Genomic DNA, 19,613 nt, shown 5'->3' with positions numbered 1-19,613 from the left:
ACTGAATCGAACTCAGCACATTAAACAAGTCACTGAAAAAAGAAAAGTTTCCTCCTTCGAGCCGGATTCGAACCAGCGACCTAAGGATATCAGTGGATTCACCTCTACAGTCCTCCGCTCTACCAACTGAGCTATCGAAGGGGATGAAACAACACTGTCATAACGCCGTAATAACACTACAGTTCTACCAATACCTACAGAAACGTCTCGCAAAAGGTGAATATTTGATTAAAACGTGCTCACCCTCAGGCCGTATGGGATTATTTTTGTGCCAATAAGAATGAACGTAACTTTATAAAACTGAACGTAACTTTCCAAGAAACGATCAAAAATATGCCACTGCAAAAGAAGAAAAACACAATGAAAATGAAAAAAGGAACTCAGTCGCACGAATTTAACATGCTCTTCAAATATGCTTCATTCTTTGTTAATGATTTTCAAAGAATCGTTTTCGCGAATCATGGATTCTGAATGCGTTGCCACAGCTTTCGCTTACGCTTCGCAAATTTTCGTTTGCTGTTTTGGCACAAACCTCTGGTGGGGGCGGGCTTAACAGCGATCTACTCTGATTGGCTAATGAGCTTTTGATGGACAGTTGCTCTCTGACCTGGAAGCACGGACGGTGACGTCAGTGGCGCAATACGTCGTGCTTTGTTTATAGAAACTATCAGAACTGTTGCACACTGTACATGAATAAAACTTTTATCGATGTTATTGATTAACGTTACTTTAGCAACACAAACTTACTTCAAGCTGCCCTGAGGGACAAGCTGAGGTGGAAGATGATGCCGCTCCGTGTCTCTCCTGGGAGCTCATCTTTAGAAACTAAGAGACGACCGTAGGTGAAATACTAATAACATTAATACTTAATATAAACAAAGCACGACGTATTGCACACCGCAACAACTTTCCAATATGTGCGCCACTGACGTCACCGTCCGTGCTTCCAGATCAGAGAGCAACTGTCCATCAAAAGCTCATTAGCCAATCAGAGTAGATCGCTGTTAAGCCCGCCCCCACGAGAGGTTTGTGCCAAAACAGCAAACGAACATTTGCGAAGCGTAAGCGAAAGCTGTGGCAACGCATTCAGAATCCATGATTCGCGAAAACGATTCTTTGAAAATCATTAACAAAGAATGAAGCATATTTGAAGAGCATGTTAAATTCGTGCGACTGAGTTCCTTTTTTCATTTTCATTGTGTTTTTCTTCTTTTGCAGTGGCATATTTTTGATCGTTTCTTGGAAAGTTACGTTCAGTTTTATAAAGTTACGTTCATTCTTATTGGCACAAAAATAATCCCATAAGGCCGTCCGAGATGCAGAGGAGTGTTTTTTCATCAGATTTGTAGAAATGTGTCATTCCATCCTCTGCAGTGAATGGGTGCCGTCAGAATGAGAGTCCAAACATCTGATAAAAAACATCACAATAATCCACAAGTAATCCACACCACTCCAGTCCATCAGTTCACATCTTGAGGAGACAAAGGCTGAAACAAATCCACCATTAAGATGCGTTTAACTAAAATAGAGTCCATTACTCATAATAACACTTCATCTCCTGTTGTCTCTCACATCAAAATCCAGCCACATATTTGTTTAGAGCCATTTTAGACTGTACACAGTGCTTAATCTGTGCAGATTTCTCTCCCGGTTCAGACCAGACCACTTTTTCACTGGAGGAAGCGGTCTTATGGATTATGGACTTGGACTTCAGTTTAAAACGTCTTAATGATAGATTGGTTTCTTAAAACCATGCAGCTTATGGGTATATGTTGGAAACACAAGGCTTTGGGTTCCATTACACAACGAATGTGAGAAAAAGCCAGACTCGGTGAGCACGACTGAACAGCATTGGTTTTATTTATTTATAAATCATTTACAAAGTAACAAATCAGCTCATGTGACAGGACACACGCCTGCTTCAAAAAATACATTGTATTTTAACAATGTGGTTCCTGTAGCAACCCTGTTATTCCGGAGTCCACGGCCCGAAAGCAGAAGACGCGGGTGGGTCCGACTCCGTTCGCGTCGCGTCACACGAGACGGACGGTAAATCGTCCGTCAGCTCAATCACACAGAGGGGCGTCACATTAACGTTCAGTGTTCAAGTACAGAGCTCAGGCAGCAGCAGTAGTCATTAGTGATCCACACGGAGCTAAAGAACACGCCTCATCGCCTCGTAAAATAAACACCATGAAAAACATCTGCATAAAAGACAAAACCGTCAGTACAACAGATATAAAATCATGCAAGTTGACAAAATAAAGCAAAACAAAACAAAAAAAACAAACAAACAAAAAAGGAACTCTGAGGTGAAGAAGGGTCTGTTCGACGTTCGAATCACACTCGCGACAGCAGCTCCTGCGCTCGGCTCTTGGCGGCAGACGTGGCGTCCTGCAGGTAAATCCAGGTGCTGTTGGTGAAGGATCTCAGGTGATTCTGTAAGCAGTGGAGCGACACCTCGCCACTACAGACACACAAAACACCACACGTTCACAGCTCATTCAGCAGCCAGTCAAAACACAGCTCATTTGCATACAGAAGTTCTAAAGGTGGAGCAGCAGAAACAATTCAGTGCTCAGCGATGTGTGATGTGTGGTGTGTCACTGACTTGCAGGACTCCTGCAGGCTCCTCCAGGCGTGCTGCAGCGCCGTGTTCAGATACTGCAGCGACGGGACGATGACGCGCTCGTGGACGTACAGCAGCAGCTGCTTCACATACTCGATGAACTCAAACACGCTGTCTGGAGTGTTCGCTTGGACCTAACGAACGAACGCAGCGCACGTACTTACATGAGTAACTAAAAAAAACTACAAAAACTAAAAACACAATTTTTATAATCTGGAAAATAAAAGGATATGGCATGTATATTCTGACCCATTCTATGACAAGCGGTACGTTCTCCTGGAGCCACAGGAAGAGTTCAGAGCTCTTCTGAGCGACGAAGAGCGCCGCCACCTTCATCCGGTCCCGTGCGCCCTCCAGCAGGGGTCCCGTGGCCTCCACCGCACGCGAGTAATAATACGGCGTGTTCTCCGCCAGCCAGCTGAAACACAAACACGCGTGAGTCACGTGACGCGGCGGCAGCGGCACACCTAGCGCGCGTATGATGCGTTTCCTGACCTGACGCCCTGCTGGCCGTAGTGCGACACTTTACTCCAGGCCTGCTGGGATACGGCCGTGACCCCTGACCTCTCCAGATACAGCGCTGTGGTGGAGTTGGCGAACGACCCCTGCGACCTCACGTCATGCGCGACGAAGCCCGCGACGAACACCAGCGCCATCATCAGCACGCGCCACCACGGGAAACCCTGACCGTGCATCTTCAGCTGCAGAGACTGATGGGGGATCAGCCATTATACATCATACAACTTTATTTACATGATTGTGGAAACATACTGTAGTGTTTTGCAGAGAAAGTCAAAAAACAAAGTCAAAAAACTGTCAAAACAAAAGTCAGACATTGGCCATTTCTTATTTTCATTTAAAATAGTAAAACTAAAGATCTAATCAAAAAAAAAAACCCAAAAAACAACACTAATAAAAAAAAAAGAAAACAAAATTACTAAAACTTTAAAATTAAAATAAAAACAGAAAATCAAAAATAAAATTAACCAACTAAAATATTAACATGTCAAAATCACATCACAATTAAAGTCTGACACATCATCCAAAAATTAAAAATAATAATAATGATAATTTAGAAAAGAACAGAACTTATATATTTATATATTAAATGTAATATATATACTGAACAACACATATGGAGCATCAATAAATTGAGCAGGCTCGTGTGTGTGTGTGTGTCTTACGTGGCAGAGGGTGTTGCAGTCATTGATGTGTTGTGTGTTTGTGCTGCTCTGCAGCTCGTCGTTGGTCACTCTGAATGACTGGATGGTGTCTTGAAGGTTTTTCTGCAACTAAACAACAACACATGATGAGCACAGACTGGCACATCTCCATTTATTTAATGCCAAGACAGCAACAAAGGCTGTATTCATGGCCAAATCAAGAGTGTCTAAAAATGTCTGTTTATGAAATTTAAGAACAAAAACATTGCCTAATATCATTTGAACTGAACATGCAGTGGAGTGAAGGCTGTGCTGTATCAACATCAAATCGAATCACATGCAGGCTGTTCTTTCTCTGTCAGTGAAGAGACTGTGCTGTGCGTCTGACGAACTCTTACCTTCGGTGGAAGCGTGTTCCACGATTTCAGCAGGTGATTCAACAGAAGACTGAAAGGAGAAGGAGAAATACATTGAATGAAGCGTTCAGTCCAAACCTCCTCCAGAGGTGTTTTAGTGTTTAATGTCTGACCTGGACTGTGGCAGGTGTTTGGTGTATAACTGCCTCCACACGCTCAAACTCTGACCGTCGACCGTCAGACACTCTGTCAGACTCCTGAGGAGCTGCGCGTACACACACACACACACACACACACACACACACACAGCATTAGAAGGAATCCAGGAAAAACTCAGACACGTGCTTAATGAGGCGCTAGTTAATGCGTGTTCCACCTCTTTCTTCATGGTGTCAGGGCAGTTCGGCGTGGCTCGTGACAGGAAGGAGGGGAAATACGTGTGCAGCGTCACTTCGGGTTTGGCTCCGAACGCCAGGACCTTGAGCCGCGGGTAAAGACGACACAACTGCTCCTGTAGACTGCAGAAACAAAAAACAAAAACAAAAACAAAAACAAAAAAAAAAAAAAAAACACACGTCAATCAGAACATGAATATGAATCAGGATATGAATAAGAATTAGGGCATTAATCACGATGTGAATCTGAATCAGTGCGTGAATCAGGATGTTAATATGAAATCACGATGTGAATCAGGATCTCAGTGGCGTCTGACGATCTGTGCGTCTCACAGCGAGCCTCACCTCTGGGACAGGGCGTTTTTGGGCATGTAAGCAAAGTCCAGCAGCGGGAAGAACTCCTTCGGCCCCATGATCCCGAAGCCTTTGGTCAGGTTGGCATGAAGACTGAAACACAGACACAAATAACTTCAGCCTCAGGTCCGACGGTCCAGAACTCAAACGATTAAATCTTATAAACACTCACGTGAGGAGCCGCTCCAGATACGCGATGGCGTACGCAGACAGAGCCTTCACCCCGAGAACAGGAAGCATGATCCCCAGCCAAACTACAGGACAAAACATTCCGGACGTTATAAAGTTCACGTTCAATCCCAGGGGTTCTTGCAGAAGTGCAGTCACACACATCAGCAGTTATTTCTCAATGATTTCTCAAGCTTTCTCTGGTCTTTGCCTTGGTTTCGGCGGCGCTCACCTCTGATGCCCTGACCGAGGTCGTAGAATCCCGCCTGTCCCAGAGCCCACATGATGGTCAGACACTTGACCGGCCGGTTCTGATGCGAGCGCAGCAGCTCCAGGTGCTGTGGACGGGCCACAAGACAGCATTTCTTATTTGTTTGTTTAATTTGATGCACTAAAATAACTAAAACAAAAAAACAAAACTTAATAAAAACGATACAGACATACTAAAAAAAAAAAAAAAAAAAAGTAAGAAAATCCAGAAAAATTAGTGTCTAAGAAAAATGTATTATTATTATTATTATTTTTAATTGTAACTGAAATTAAAACAAAAACAAAATATAAAAATACAATCGTAATCAAAATATTAACAAAATCTATACTACTGTATTAATAGGTCAAAGGTCACGAGGGTCATAAGAGCGTCTGCCAAGCGTTAGTCGCCCCGTTGAGCTTCAATCTGTTTTTGATCCAGCACAGAGGCGTTTGACTCACGTCAGGCAGGTTCAGCGTGGCGATTTTGGGTTTGTCCTGCATGAGAGCCTGAATGCACATCCTGTAGCCATGCAGAGATTCACCTGCAGAAGCAGCAGAAACAGCAGAGCTCAACACACAGCGAGCACAACTCATGTCTCTGCCAAAGCTCTGGATTCAGCACTGAAATAAGACAGAGCTCAATATCTGCCATAACTGAGCCTCACGAACACTCTTCTTCTCTGTGTGAAAGCGACCGAGCTGTACGGCGTCTCACCGGGCTGTCGGTCCTGTTCTCGCAGCATTGTGTACACGCAGTGGTCGAACAACTCGGGCAGCGCCTCTGAACATTTGCCTAGCAGGTTTCTGATAACGGCCCTCAGCTCCTTACCAGCGAGGCAGTATGGGTAATCTAGACACAGAAACACAACATTAGATTCTCATATGATGACACAAAACAAGTTACGATCATGCGCTCATATATACATATATATATATATGCATTAAATCACAGCTTTTCCGTGAACAGCGCATCATTTTTCATAAATAAATTTCAGAATTAAAGTTGGACACACAGACTGACCGTGTGCGTAGCTGCTGAGCGTGGGGTCGGCGTCTGGCGCCGGGAGTTTGTAGTTCAGGTATCCGGCGAGATCCTTCACCCAGACGGACGGATTCTCAGGAAACAGACTCTGACTTTTCTCCAGCTGCTGCTTCAGCTCCACCACGTCCAGCTGAGAGACATATACTCATATAATACTCACATGTACACGCACGTGTCGGCAGACGCCGTCTAGAGCACCTGGTGGACCGTGTGTGTGTGTGTGTGTGTACTTACAGCTTTGACGGCCTCCTCCAGCGTCTTGTAGCGTGTGGGTTTGGTGCTGCTGTTGGCTGGAGGTTTTTTGCTCTGTTTCCCCGCGTTGGGCTTCTTCTGCTGGGTTTCGGCCAGAGGAGGAAACTGCTCCTTGTTCTGCTTCTTCACCATCTTCTCAAAGCCGTCAAATATGGTCTCAGACATCACGTCTGCAAACGCACAGAGAACAGAATGAGACAAGGGAGCGGTGAAGAGCGTCTGTGCTCTAGTCCCGACGACCCACGGCACACATTTCACAACTACACACCCACTGACATCGGATCAGCCTGAACCAGAAATTACAGCATTTAGTACAGGTTTTTTTTTTTTTTTAATATAATGTCAATTATATTTTAAGAACGCTTTAAGCTACTAATTAATTTCAAATTTATGTGAAAATGTGACAATTCATTTTAATTAGTTATTTTGGTAATATTTTTGTTTGTTTTTGTTATTTTTATTCGTTTTTTTAAAGTAATATTAATAGTAACAGTAATTAAATAGTAATAGTTCGTTTTTGCGTTTATATTGCACACAAGAAATATCTAAAAATAAATAAATAAAAATATCCAAACATCCTTGAATTAAGCCATTTCAGCAGAGAAGCATAAATACTGAATAAAAATTAAAGTCGTCCTGATACGTTAGCAAACTGATCTCAGCAATAAACTAATGAACTGTAAGTGGTATTATTGCAATATTCTCATTCTAGTCGTTAATATTTTCTGCAGTGCTGCATTTCAGTTGATCTTCTTTTAATATTTGTGACCCTGGACCAAAAAAAACAGTCTTAAGTATCACAGGTATATTTGTAGCAATAGCCAAAAATACATTGTATGGGTCAAAATGATCGATTTTCTTTTGTTCCATGAAGAAATTTCCTACTGTAAATATATCACAGGTTAATTTTTGGTTAGTAATATGCATGGCTCAGAACTTCATTTGGACAACTTTAAAGGTGATTTTCTCAACATTTAGATTTTTTTGCGCCCTCAGATTCCAGATTTTCAAAGAGTTGCATCTCAGCCAAATACTGTCCTGTCCTAACAAACCACGCATCAATGGAAAGCTCATTTATTCAGCATTTGGATGTCAGTAAAACTGACCCTTCCGTCTGGTTTTGTGGTCCAGGGTCACATTTACAGTGTGAATCACTGAGATTTGATTTTGTTTGGGTTCGAATCTTGGCTCCGATTCCTCCGAGCAGCTGAAGTGTCATTCATCTGAGCAGAAAAGCAGCACCACGATTCACTGCCAGTCGGTAGTTCGGCGGTACCACGGTAAAGACTAGAGTAAACATGTAAGGGTGTATCAGGTGTTGATCACGACAGATGTGCCTGCGCTGGCATTTGTCGTGTAATGAGCGATGAGTGACGATCAGCTGATGTTCAGTGCTGCAGTGTCCGCTCGTGCTCGTGCTCGTGCTCGTGTTCGTGTGTGTTCGCTTGTTTTTCTTACGGTTGCTGTCAGTGTGTCTCGTGTTGGCCTCACTCAGCGCTTTCCGGGCTGATTTCTTGTCCTGAGTTTTTCCTCCGGAGCTGCCGCTGCTGTTTTGTTTCTTTCCTTTCTTCACCACCTCCCATTTGCCCGCACCGGAGGCCATAATCCCGATCTAAAACGAATCAATGATAATTAATAAACGACAGCGTTGATCGGATCAAACCAACGGTTCTTATGCCACGTCTGTTTGCAGCGAGCGGAACTGCTTCCAATTCCAGCGCGTCCACTCTCCGCGCACTTCCGGTCAGAGCGAGCGGAACTGCTAGCGGGTGTGTTCTACACCGATCCCGTAGGGCGCGCGGCTAAAATTGCTACTATTGCTGTATATTTAGAATATTATCCCAGTAAAACCTACTAAACATAAATGCCACGTAGAACTTACTATATTCCGCTATGTCGCGGTCTGGAAACGTGTTGTTCACTAATGTAAGAATTTTGAGATTCTTGTAAACCTGCTAGCGCGCAGGCTAAACGCTGGAGAGCGGATCGAGCTGACCAATCAGAAGCGCAGCTGAGTAGCACGTGACTCTCTGATCAAGTACAGGAAGGAGCAGGCGAGTGGACGCGCTGTTCGAAGTTCTGTGTTAATGACGTGGTTTTTTTTGAATATGTATCGAATATTAGAAAAAATGTATTGAATAATTAATGAAGTCATAAAAATGTAAAATGACAATAAATAATACAATAAACAAAAAACTCCAGACATGATGTCATATTGTAAAACATAACTGCCATTAAAATAACACGCTGAAAATTAAATCATAAAAAAGTGAAATTAAACAGTTACAAAATAAACAGAATACTTAACGCTTAGAATCCTAAAAATGTAAAATTATAATGAATGTATTTTACTGAAAATAAAATAAATTAAAATCAAAACAAGCAGAACACTAGAAATCATACAAATAGAATATTGAATTAAATCATTTAAAATAAACAATTAAAATAGAACACTTACTAAAAATAAACTCATATGCATGTACAATTGTAATAAACATATTTTAAAATAAAAACCATTAAAGATTTTTTCATTTTAAGTAAACAATTTAAATAAACACACCAAACCTGTGTGGAAAAACTCAGTTTCGCTTGATTATTTTAAAGATAACGACAAGGATTGTGTTTGATTAATTTACTTAATTTCACCTTCATGAATGAAAGTTAAAAAAAAAAACAACAACAACAAAAAAGTGTAGGAGACCATATTTTTCCATATTTTATTTGAGCTTTTAAATATATGTATGAGTTTTTATATATATAAAATATTTTTTTCCCTCCATGATGTGAATATACATAAATCTCCATCACCCTTTAAACCCTTTCAGACTTCAGTGTCTGCTGTATTACTGTATCCACTTGTGAGTGTTTAATGTCTGCACAGTGTGAATAAACTAGCAGACACACGTCTTTCGGTCCGTGCACACATTTTTATTTTACATAGTAAAACTCCAAATGGATGCATGTTTGCAAACGGTCGCCATGGCCACAGTAGCCGTGACAGCAAATGAGGGGTGAAAGGGTTAACGAGGCGGGTCGTGCCGATCAAAACCGAGCCGTCGATCAAATCAAAAAGACTGAGAATGAAATGTTAAGTTAAAATGTAGCAGCTAGAAAACTCAGTTGTCAGCCGGTTAACCGTTAGCAATGGCCGCGTCTCTTTTCATCATCGTATTAATTTATTCAACGTTAGTTGTTCTTATTCATGCCGTCTGACGGTTTCCTTCATAAATAAATAAAACTCTCACACCTGCACTGAATCAATAACGATTTAAACACACACAAACTCTATAAAGTCAGCATGAGACTCCATTCACTGTGCTAACACGTGTTTCTGCTCTGACGCTGAACGTGTTGAGATCAGGGACACGGAACAAGACAGTAAACGGGCCTTAACCTGCGCTTTGTCTGGGATTCGGTTCATTGCTACTAAAAACCCTTCTACAGGCAGAGATTCAAATAAAAAAAAAGACATTAGCTTCAAGCTCTCTAATAAATTAGCTGACTGGAGCCCAAATGAAAAACTGTTAGTCATAACCTCGACGGTGTGTGTCGGCTACATCAGTGTGTGTGTGTGTGTGTGTGTTTCAAAGTGTCACTGCATCATCATCATCATCATCATCATCATCACTGAGTCGTCTGGACTCCTAATTAAACCCACAGCCAATAAAACATCAGCTTTACCGCATCAACTCAGACCTCATTAGCATAGACACACCCCTACTCACTCTAAGAGCCTATTAGACCACGCCCCCATTGTCTGCTGGCGGAGTGAAAGACAGGGAGAGAAATAAAGGAGGATGACATGATGGAGGGAGGGCAGGCAGAGAGGATGAAGAGAGTGAGAGAGTGAGAGGATCAGTATTCATCCTGGTCCCGTGGCTGTTCGTCAACCTCATCGTCCTCCGGAGGCGCAAAACCATCCTGAAAACAAACCAGACATCAATCAACAGCACGTTTGGGGACGATCTATGGAAGCTTGAAAAAAATTGGGAAAAAAGGGAACTGTGACATTTTCATTTCACAATTTGGGCCTTTAGAAACTTAGGATCGCAGGATGCAAATTTGCCATTTTGTAAACAAAAAAAAAATCAGTCAGAGTTTCGAGGAACAATTCAAAATTGCAAGAAAAAATCTGAATTGCAACATGTAAACCCAGAATTCTGAGAAAAAGTCAGCATTTAGAGTAAAAAAAAAAAAAAAAAAAAAAAAATCACAATTGTGTTTAAAAAATGACAAATTGTGAGAAAAAAAAAAAAAAAAAAAAAAAAAAAAATGTACAAATGCAAATTAAAAACAACAAAAAAAAAAAGGTCAGAATGGACCTTTATCTCACTTCCTATATCCGGTAAGCGAAACAGTGTCTCCCCACTTCCGGTCCCATCACAGCGTAATGAAAACGAATGGGAGAATCGTCTCTTTCCTTTCTTTGGCCGCTGTTACTGCAGTGTGTTTGGCTGCTTTTATTCTAAACAACGACACACTGCCTCAGTTTTCACCATTTCCTGACACAACACGGATGAGATGCGCGGGATGAATTAAGGTCCTTCTAAAATATTACGCGGGAGCACGTTCGCGTGGAGTATACACTTCGGAACTGAGGATGTTCACGCCTACATCTCATATCACCTGTTGAAATCTTCCTATTAATATATTTCTCTTCCAAATGTGCATTCTGAATAATAAATTAATTTAACCTGCTGCAGTCAATTTCGTCTTTTCATTATCAATTTGTTTTTCTCATCATATTTTATACCTGTTTACATTAAAATAGATTTGACTGATAAACACCCTTACAAAATTAACCATGGATTTACTATAGTAAATATGTAGTAACTGTTATATTTTATTTTTCCGTGGACTGATTTTCATTTGTATTGCCACAGTTTTACTACACATGCCATGGCTCATTTTTATAAGAGGGCTATTAAAACAGATGAATGAATACGTGGGCGTTGCCTTAAAGAAATAACAATGTTGAACATTTTAGCTAATTAATAGTATAACGTGCATTTGAGCATTAATTAAGAATTGTGGCATAAATATGTGAATTACATACAGTGAAGTGACTGTGAATGAAACGTAACAGATTAAAGACTAAAATTTCATATAAATGAATAAATATGTTGATTGTGATCATCAGGTCTCACACACACACACACACACACACACACACACACACACCGCAGCACTGACGCAGTGTGATGAAATCACGCATGTTTATGAGCCATGGGTTTCTCAGATCGGTACGTTGGATTAAAACTAAAAGTTCCGTTGCTGAGTTCGGAAAATTCTGTGCACGGTAATCATCAGAACATCTTTTGGCCTGTCTCTGAAAATGTCTGGATTTTGAAATCATCCTGAAGATGCTCATTTTAACAGGCTTTAAAAGGCTTTTATTCAACTGGTGATTACAGCATATTCAAAAATATACATGACCGAAAGAATCCGTACACTGCTTCGACGAACGCTTCCGGTGTTCAATTCCAGTGCAATAAAGCTCCATTGCAAGAAAAAATTTGAATTGCAAGATGTAAACTCAGAATTTCTAGAAAAATCAGAATTGCAGAAAAAAAAATCAGCAATTATAACCTCTGAATTCTAAGAAAAAAAGTCAGAAAAAATTCAGAATTGTGAGAAAAAAAAATCTGAATTGTAAGAAATAGTCAAAATGGCGAGAAAAAACATATCTGTGAAAAAAGGTCCGAATGAAAAGAAAAAAATCCAAATTGCATGTAAAAATCTGAGGTGCAAGAAAAAATTCGAGAAAAAGTCAGAATTGTGAGTAAAAAAACAATCTGAGTTAGGTTCAAAACAACAGAATTGTAAGAAAAAAAGTCCAAATTGTAAGAAAAGGTTCAAATGGCAGAATTCCGAGAAAAAAACGTCAAAACCGCAAGAAAAAAAAAATCAAAGTTGTGAGAAAGAAAAAGGACGATTTACAAAAAAAAAAAAAGTCTGAATCGTGAGATCAAAAGTCACAGTCACACTTCTGCGTACGATTTCACGTGTCAGACTTCTGCGGCGCTTCATAACGGCGACTGACCTCTGTGGCGTACAGGATGTTGATGATTTTGCCGAGGATGGGGTTGCTGTCGCTCTCGTGCTCCTGACAGATCAGCTCAATGTCTCTGAGTTTGCCAAAGTAAAAGTCTCTCTCTTTCTCCAAACCGTCCACCGTCAGTTTCAGGTCCATCAGCTGCACACACACACACACACACACACACACATTGAGATATTTAATAATTACTTTATTTCATTTCATATTTTTTAGTTTTAATTTTGATATGATTTTATTTATTTTATTCTGAATTTTATTTATTTCATATTTAGTCATTTATTGAAGATTTGTGAAATGCATATTTTGGAGACAAATTTGTGCTGAGAAGCGAGCTAAACCTGACAAAACCTTCCAAAATCATAATCTGGGCAGATGTGCATTGTAAAAATGTATATATATTCGTGTACCTGCTGGTTGAGCTCCATGATCTCGGCGTCGCCGCCTCCGTTCCGTGACATTGGCGGGTTCCGCCGTGTTCCGGTCGAGGGGGTGGAGCTTATGGCGCGCTGGGGGGCGGGCATAGTTTTGGGTGCCGTCGGCGACGTCCGCTGGGGTCCTGCATACGAAACCCAAGTCAGTAGCCAATCACAGCGGAGCACCTCACACATCAGCCAATCGCAAAGCAGAGGTGCGCTCATCAGCCAATCAAAATCTAAGTTTCAGATGTACAGGCGGGTCATGAAACACACTTGAAATCCAGTGTCTCACACACACACACTATCAGCTGTAAAAGGTTTCTGGAGAGGAGACTCAAAGCAGGCCAGCGACCGAGCGAAACACACGCGTGCAGAGTGTGTGTGTGTGTGTGTGTTACCTGCTGCTCTGGGAGGGCTCTTGGTTTTGTGGAAAGTGACTTCACCTGGGTTGGGCGGAGGCGTGACGTCGTGGCCCTGTCGCGCTAACTGAGGGTCGTACTCCTTCCCGTCGTAGTTGGCGTCGAAGAACTTCTTAAACCACTGAAGGAACTCGAAGTTGTCCTGAAACTTCCCTTTGACGAGCCTCTCCACGGGAATGATCTGAAACACATTGAAATAAACAATTAAAATAGAAGACTTACTAAAAATAAAATCACATGCATGTAAACTTACAATAAGCATCATTTAGAAGAAAAATCGTTAAAGCACTTACTGAAAATTAAATCATGAAAATGGCATTTTAAAGTAAACAATTCGAATAAAAAAAAAACTCCGTTTCAATGATAATTTGCATTAACAAGTGTACGAGACCAGATTTTTCTGTATTGTTTTTGACTATTCAAATATATGTATGAGTTTTTATATACATGAAATAATGTTTTATATTATGATACTTCATCTTCCCTCCACGAAGCGAATCTACATGACAAATCTCAAATCCATCACCCTTTAAACCCTTTCAGACTTCAGTGTCTGCTGTATTACTGTATCCACTTGTGAGTGTTTAATGTCTGCACAGTGTGAATAAACTAGCAGACACACGTCTTTCGTTTTTTATTTTACATAGTAAAACTCCAAATGGATGCATGTTTGCAAACGGTCGCCATGGCCACAGTAGCCGTGACAGCAAATGAGGGGTGAAAGGGTTAACGAGGCGGGTCGTGTCGATCAAAACCGAGCCGTCGATCAAATCAAAAGGACTGAGAATGAAATGTTAAGCTAAAATGTAGCAGCTAGGAAACTCAGTTTTGACCGAATGTACCGGTTTAGAAGTTGAAACGATTAACTTCCGAGGGTTCGTCCGTCTCACCTTGTCCACGTTCATCCTCTTGAAGGCCGTCTGCAGCACTTTGAAGTTGTTTATGTACTCGTGCTCCAGTTTGGCCTGGAACTTGACCCTCTTCAGCAGGATACAGCCGGGGAACAGCATGTCCATGAACTGACAGTACGCCACACCTGAGGAACAGAAGCCGTCAGCGCCAGGAGCCGCGATTGGGAGCGGGACGCGGTTCGGAGCGGACGCTTACCTGAGCACAGCTGCTCGATCTTGGTGTAGGTGAGCTGCAGAGAGTCGTTGACCCAAGCCAGCATGTCATGTCTGCTCAGGTTCTCGATGGTCATGGACGTGGAGTAAACGTTTACCGCCATCCCACAACTGCAGACAGACGACACGACGTCAAACACTCACGGAAAACATCGGTCTCAACGTTACCAACAAACGATCTCCCAGTACCGTCGACAGGTGACGAGGTTAATAAAGTTCTTCACGTTTCTGAAATGTTAATACTCACCTGTTTCAGATATATATATATATATATATATATATATATATATATCTCATTTCAGCTAGTTGCCAAAGTAAAATGTCTCATTTGAATTCAGTATAATGTGATGTGCTAAAATAAATCTGGAGAAAAAAAACTATACAGACATCTTTAAAAACAACAAAAACTAATAACCCTAAAAACTCTAACCCTAACCCTAACTAAAATGCACACGAGAGCAGAAAATATACAAATAAAACCTAATTCAAAATATCAACAAAAACTATAACACTATATCAGTGAAACTAAAAGAATTTAAATGTGAAATTAGAACGACTGAAATACAATTTCCCTGTAAACCATACTACAATAACCTTTAATTTACACCTCTGAAAATGATTTTGTACAGTGTATTAGTCAATATTTGTATATTGTGAGTGTGAACTGGCAGTGATAAAAGTGTCAGGTTTTCATCAGACGATGTTCTCAACACCTTTAATACTGTTAACAGTGTGTCTGTTCTTAGACTCCAGTAACCAGATTACACACACACACACACACAAAAGTTTACCTGCCCAAAACTGACAAACTGTAACTAAAAATTACCACGTTCACAATTTTACATTTGTTTACAATTACAGTAAAAAGCAGTTTCAGTTATTTTACAGAGACTCACCAAAAGCAAAATCCCTGGTGATTTTATATTTTACAGCTGTGCAGACTAAGACCTTTGACATTTACCCATAATTCCACACGTGGTGCTATTTATACGTCATTATGTTTATGATGGATGACGGCACACATTCGGCGTGACTGTGATAAACGCACTGAACAATCTCAAACATCAACGTCTGTCCAGTGTCAGTGTCAAATATATTATTTGTGGGGAAACAGATTATAGTCTTGTCCTAAAGCAGGGTTTGATGAAAAGCAAATCATTAAATGATAAAAATGTAACATTAGGATAAATAGTACTTTTGAAAAAACAAACAAATACAATAAAATTGTCCGGGAATATATACAACCCTTTGTGTGTTATATATATAGATATATATAGGGGTTTGGTTGACCAAAGTAACAAGAAACTTTCTGATTATTTTCTGTGTGCTTTAATGATTCATGTTTTAGGTGTTCAACTAGAACCATCTGACTCAACCAGTGGTGTGATTTTAGAGGCGGGACTGTCTGTTTGTCCAATCACTGGCAGGTTTTTTTCGGGGCTGTTTTCAGGAAACTTTAAGGAAACAATCATTATTTTTGCAGCTCATTTTGACACACAGCAGCTAAATTAGATGAGAATGTATGATCACTTTCTCTTTCTGTTTAAATAGGTGACCCACTAACAGCCTGGCAATGGCACGTCCCGCACACACACACACGCGCACGCGCTCACGCTCACGCTCACGCGCTCTCACCGTCAGCAGGTGGACGTCACTGTAGTACACTAACTCTCCTCTGGGCTTCTGCTCCCTACAGAACAGTGTCCTACAAACAGAGGGAGAAACGCTGCTTTACACTCAGATCAACAGTAAGTGGAAATCAGTGGTTGATAAAGTCTGGTGTGTTTTCTTTCCTGCGCCGCCCTTCATCAACACGTGACCCGGCCCAAACACACACCGATCTGCACCTCAAACACGTCACTCACACATCAAACCCGTGTGCTGCTTTAATAAGACGCTCTTAGTGCAGAAAATGCTAAATATTCAGCAGACTCTGTCTCATGCAGCTCACAAGCCCCGAAAATCAACCAACTAGTTAAACCAGACGCTACGTTTACTGACGCTAAACGCCGTGTTTACAGAAACAACTGACAGAGCGTGCGTGTGTGTGTGTGTGTGTGTGTGGTTTATGAAGAAAAGAGTGTCTGTCACACCTGTTTCATATTACAATCACTTCCATGGCTTTCTTCATCATGAGGATTCCCACACACCACAAATACTATTTAAAAATAAATCATTTAAATGTGTTACAGTTCAACAGAGATTACACTCGCAAAGAGTGATTAGTTGAATTATACACTCCATGTAAATTTCCACAAGCTTTTCCACAGGTTTTTCATGTATTTTCAAGACTTTTCCAGACCAGTGCAGTTTTATTTCCTGTGTTTAGTATTTTTTTTTTATATATATGCTATTATATTTCTATTAATATATCGAACAAGATTTAATTTTTATATTTTCAGATTTAATTTTAGTTTATGTATGTGTCCTTGTTTGAGATTGTCCTTGAATTTTATTTCATGCCAAAACTCATTAGGAAATTAAGTAAAGATCATATTTTGTAAATTTCCTACTGTAAATATATAAGAACATAATTTTTGATTAGTAATATGCATTGCTAAGAACTTTATTTGAACAACTTTAAAGGTGATTTTCTCAATATTTAGATTTTTTTGCACCCTCAGATTCCAGATTTTCAAATAGTTGTATCTCCTAACAAACAATACATCAATGGAAAGCTTGTTTACTCAGTTTCCAGATGATGTATTAATCTCAGTTTTGAAAAATTGATTCTTCCGACTGGTTTTGTGGTCCAGGGTCACATATATATATATATATATATATATATATATATATACTACGAATTAGCTTTCATATTACATTTTTAGTCTTACTTTTAGTTTAATTTTCAGTTAATGTATTATGTATTTTTTTTTTATTTTACTATGTTAATTATACTGTATTATTGATATTACATCTGTAAGTGTCTGTAACGGTCTGGGTGTTGGTCCCTTTAAGACTCTGGTTTCCCTGCCTCTGCACTCGTGTGTATGCTGTAAGAACACAGTGCGTGATCTGTCATTGTTGCACCATTTTCTTCAGTAATAATACAGAAGTTGATGGTGACCCGCCTCGTGTGGTTCTTTCCTGATGCACAATAGGTTACATAAGTACAACATGAGTCCATTTTCAGAGAAGCAGTAACTCTTTAATTCCTCTCTGTAATATTTCCAGGTTTTCTGTTCTTTACAGAGACGTGTATCAGTTGATCCTGACGCTCTGAATGGAGGCTCACTATAATGCTGAGCGCTGGACTTTCTGCTGAGCTCTGGAAAACACACACACACACACACACCTCTACAGAAACACTGTCTGCCTGTGTGTGTGTGTGTGTGTGTGTTTGTGTGTGTGAGTGAATGAGCGGCTGTGTTTGTGAGGTTATCTTCATTGTTGTGTTCAAAATTAAAGACTGTCCCTCAAAACCAGTTCAAAACCTGTCTGGAGGACTGTGGCGGTTTCACTGAGTTTACGGTAACGTGCGTCATGTTTTGAGCGTTATCGAAGCGTCTCGAAGCGTGTCTGGAATGCCATTTGCTATGAATATCCTGCATTCTTCTCTCTGCGTGGGAATGAGTGTGTGTGTGTGTGTCGGGTTATTTACTTTCTGTCCAGACTTATTCAGCTCAAAACCAGCATGAATGTCATTACTAACATTCATTATTTAGGAATAATTGAAATATAAGAAAAAAGATTTTTTTTCCACTTCCATTCCACTCTATCGCTCGTCAACGGTTTCCATTTGATAATATGTGCATTATGATTATTCATTGTTTGTTTTCATTTTTTCTTTACAGTTTAAACTCATTTTAATGTTTTTATGTTTTACATAAACATTTCCCATTTTAAGTAAGCAAAATCATAACATAATGACAAAAATGTATACCTATTTGCCTAATTTCTGGAAATAACAGTATGCTAGATATAAAGTTTAGCAATATAAAAGTATATTATAATATAAGGTGCAGTAGCAAAAACGTGGACTGACTGTATACCGCGTATATCACACTATGGCATTACAGTGTAATGTGTGATGTGTAATACCGTGTGGTGTGTAGTGCAGTAGTTGTGGTGTTGTGTATCGGAGGGCCGCTGATGTCAGGGGCCGGTGCGCGTCTCCGGTGCGTCTCTGCGGCCGCGGCCGCTCCGTCACACCGCGACAGACCCCTAAACTGCGCTGGAGCGCTAAAAAAATCCCTCATTCCATCGCTAAAGGTGAATTACAGCTCATCAAAACAAATGTGGGACGCGTGCGCGTGTGTGAAGCGGCCTCCGCAGACTGAGGCGTCTCCAGTCACTATAATAAGAGCGGCGCGTCATTCACGATTTCACAGTCCTCAGTCCTGCAGACCGCCCAAATACACGCGCCACGTTACTGCAATAAATGATGGATTTTACTCACGGTTGTGGTAAATCTGTCCCGCTGGTGTTTGCAGTGCGCAGTCTCTCTCCCGTAATCAGCGTCTCTGGAAACGCAGCGCGCAATACGCGCGCCCACCAACCACCGTCCTGAACGCGCCCCGTCGGCACGCATGCGTCACTCGAGCCGGAAGCGTGCGCGCACACTGGCCTGGCCTGTGACGCACTGCAAACCCACATAGTTTTAAAGCGCTCCATTTTGTCCGACGAATATCAGAAACACATATATGATGTGATATTTTAAAGAATAGAAGAAACAAATATATATATATATATAGTACAGAATCTCAAATACGTCAATAGCACGGCTATTACATTATTATTATTACAAAAAAGACTAAAACTTCACAAGTAAACTGTCAAATATTTCAAAATGTACCAAATCTTAAAAACTATAATAGTATCTGAAGGATGCTAAAATAACCCTGCTACATCCATTTTAATATTTAGAAATTAAAATCTCATATCTGAACAATAATTAAAAAAGGACCTAAAAACGCATTATTGCCGTATTTTCAATATTAAAAAATAAATGTTCACATCGAATCGCTCTAAATTATTTATATGCG

General features: G+C 40.5%; 2 protein-coding genes and 1 non-coding gene across 5 annotated transcripts; all 3 read right to left on the bottom strand.

Moving 5' to 3' along the window:
* Positions 1–52: 52 nt before the first annotated feature.
* trnay-gua (transfer RNA tyrosine (anticodon GUA)) lies at positions 53–141 on the bottom strand. The gene is given in 2 exon segments: positions 53–88; positions 105–141. It is a non-coding gene; the product is annotated as a tRNA-Tyr (tRNA).
* Positions 142–1,842: 1,701 nt separating this feature from the next.
* tmem214 (transmembrane protein 214) lies at positions 1,843–8,353 on the bottom strand. The gene is made up of 16 exons (XM_051107538.1): positions 8,070–8,353; positions 6,594–6,781; positions 6,339–6,489; positions 6,033–6,167; positions 5,777–5,859; positions 5,298–5,403; positions 5,070–5,151; positions 4,889–4,990; positions 4,525–4,666; positions 4,322–4,413; positions 4,191–4,239; positions 3,814–3,921; positions 3,125–3,339; positions 2,879–3,047; positions 2,612–2,763; positions 1,843–2,467 (listed from the first exon to the last, which is right to left on the bottom strand). The coding sequence occupies exons 1-16, from the start codon at positions 8,212–8,214 to the stop codon at positions 2,341–2,343; spliced, it is 2,046 nt and encodes a 681-aa protein (XP_050963495.1). The 5' UTR covers positions 8,215–8,353; the 3' UTR covers positions 1,843–2,340.
* Positions 8,354–9,302: 949 nt separating this feature from the next.
* On the bottom strand, positions 9,303–19,189 carry mapre3b (microtubule-associated protein, RP/EB family, member 3b). Of its 3 annotated transcripts, none has more exons than XM_051107539.1 (8): positions 19,028–19,189; positions 16,264–16,333; positions 14,612–14,739; positions 14,395–14,540; positions 13,484–13,685; positions 13,077–13,225; positions 12,655–12,807; positions 9,303–10,532 (listed from the first exon to the last, which is right to left on the bottom strand). In XM_051107539.1, exons 3-8 carry the CDS (start codon positions 14,730–14,732, stop codon positions 10,467–10,469), a joined length of 837 nt encoding a protein of 278 aa, XP_050963496.1. In that variant the 5' UTR covers positions 14,733–14,739; positions 16,264–16,333; positions 19,028–19,189; the 3' UTR covers positions 9,303–10,466. The 3 variants fall into 3 exon arrangements, with proteins under 3 accessions (XP_050963496.1, XP_050963498.1, XP_050963497.1); XM_051107541.1 differs by having other exon boundaries at positions 13,529–13,685; positions 19,028–19,188; XM_051107540.1 differs by lacking the exon at positions 16,264–16,333 and having other exon boundaries at positions 19,028–19,172.
* Between the last annotated feature and the right edge of the window lie 424 nt (positions 19,190–19,613).

The sequence above is a fragment of the Labeo rohita genome, chromosome 4 (genome assembly GCF_022985175.1).
Source record: "Labeo rohita strain BAU-BD-2019 chromosome 4, IGBB_LRoh.1.0, whole genome shotgun sequence".
Classification (NCBI taxonomy): domain Eukaryota; kingdom Metazoa; phylum Chordata; class Actinopteri; order Cypriniformes; family Cyprinidae; genus Labeo; species Labeo rohita.
The sequence above is the reverse complement of the archived record's forward strand: the minus strand, read 5'-3'. Positions and strand labels throughout refer to the sequence as shown.

Coding starts and splice junctions, on each gene's coding strand:
- mapre3b (XM_051107539.1), bottom strand. CDS start 14,732: ATGGCGGTAAACGTTTACTCCACGTCCATGACCATCGAGAACCTGAGC. Junction 13,686..14,394: donor AGAGGATGAACGTGGACAAG/GTGAGACGGACG, acceptor AATGTGTTTCAG/ATCATTCCCGTGGAGAGGCT. Junction 13,226..13,483: donor GAGCCCTCCCAGAGCAGCAG/GTAACACACACA, acceptor TTTCGTATGCAG/GACCCCAGCGGACGTCGCCG.
- tmem214 (XM_051107538.1), bottom strand. CDS start 8,214: ATGGCCTCCGGTGCGGGCAAATGGGAGGTGGTGAAGAAAGGAAAGAAA. Junction 4,991..5,069: donor TATCTGGAGCGGCTCCTCAC/GTGAGTGTTTAT, acceptor TCTGTGTTTCAG/TCTTCATGCCAACCTGACCA. Junction 3,340..3,813: donor ACTGCAACACCCTCTGCCAC/GTAAGACACACA, acceptor ATCCCCCATCAG/TCTCTGCAGCTGAAGATGCA.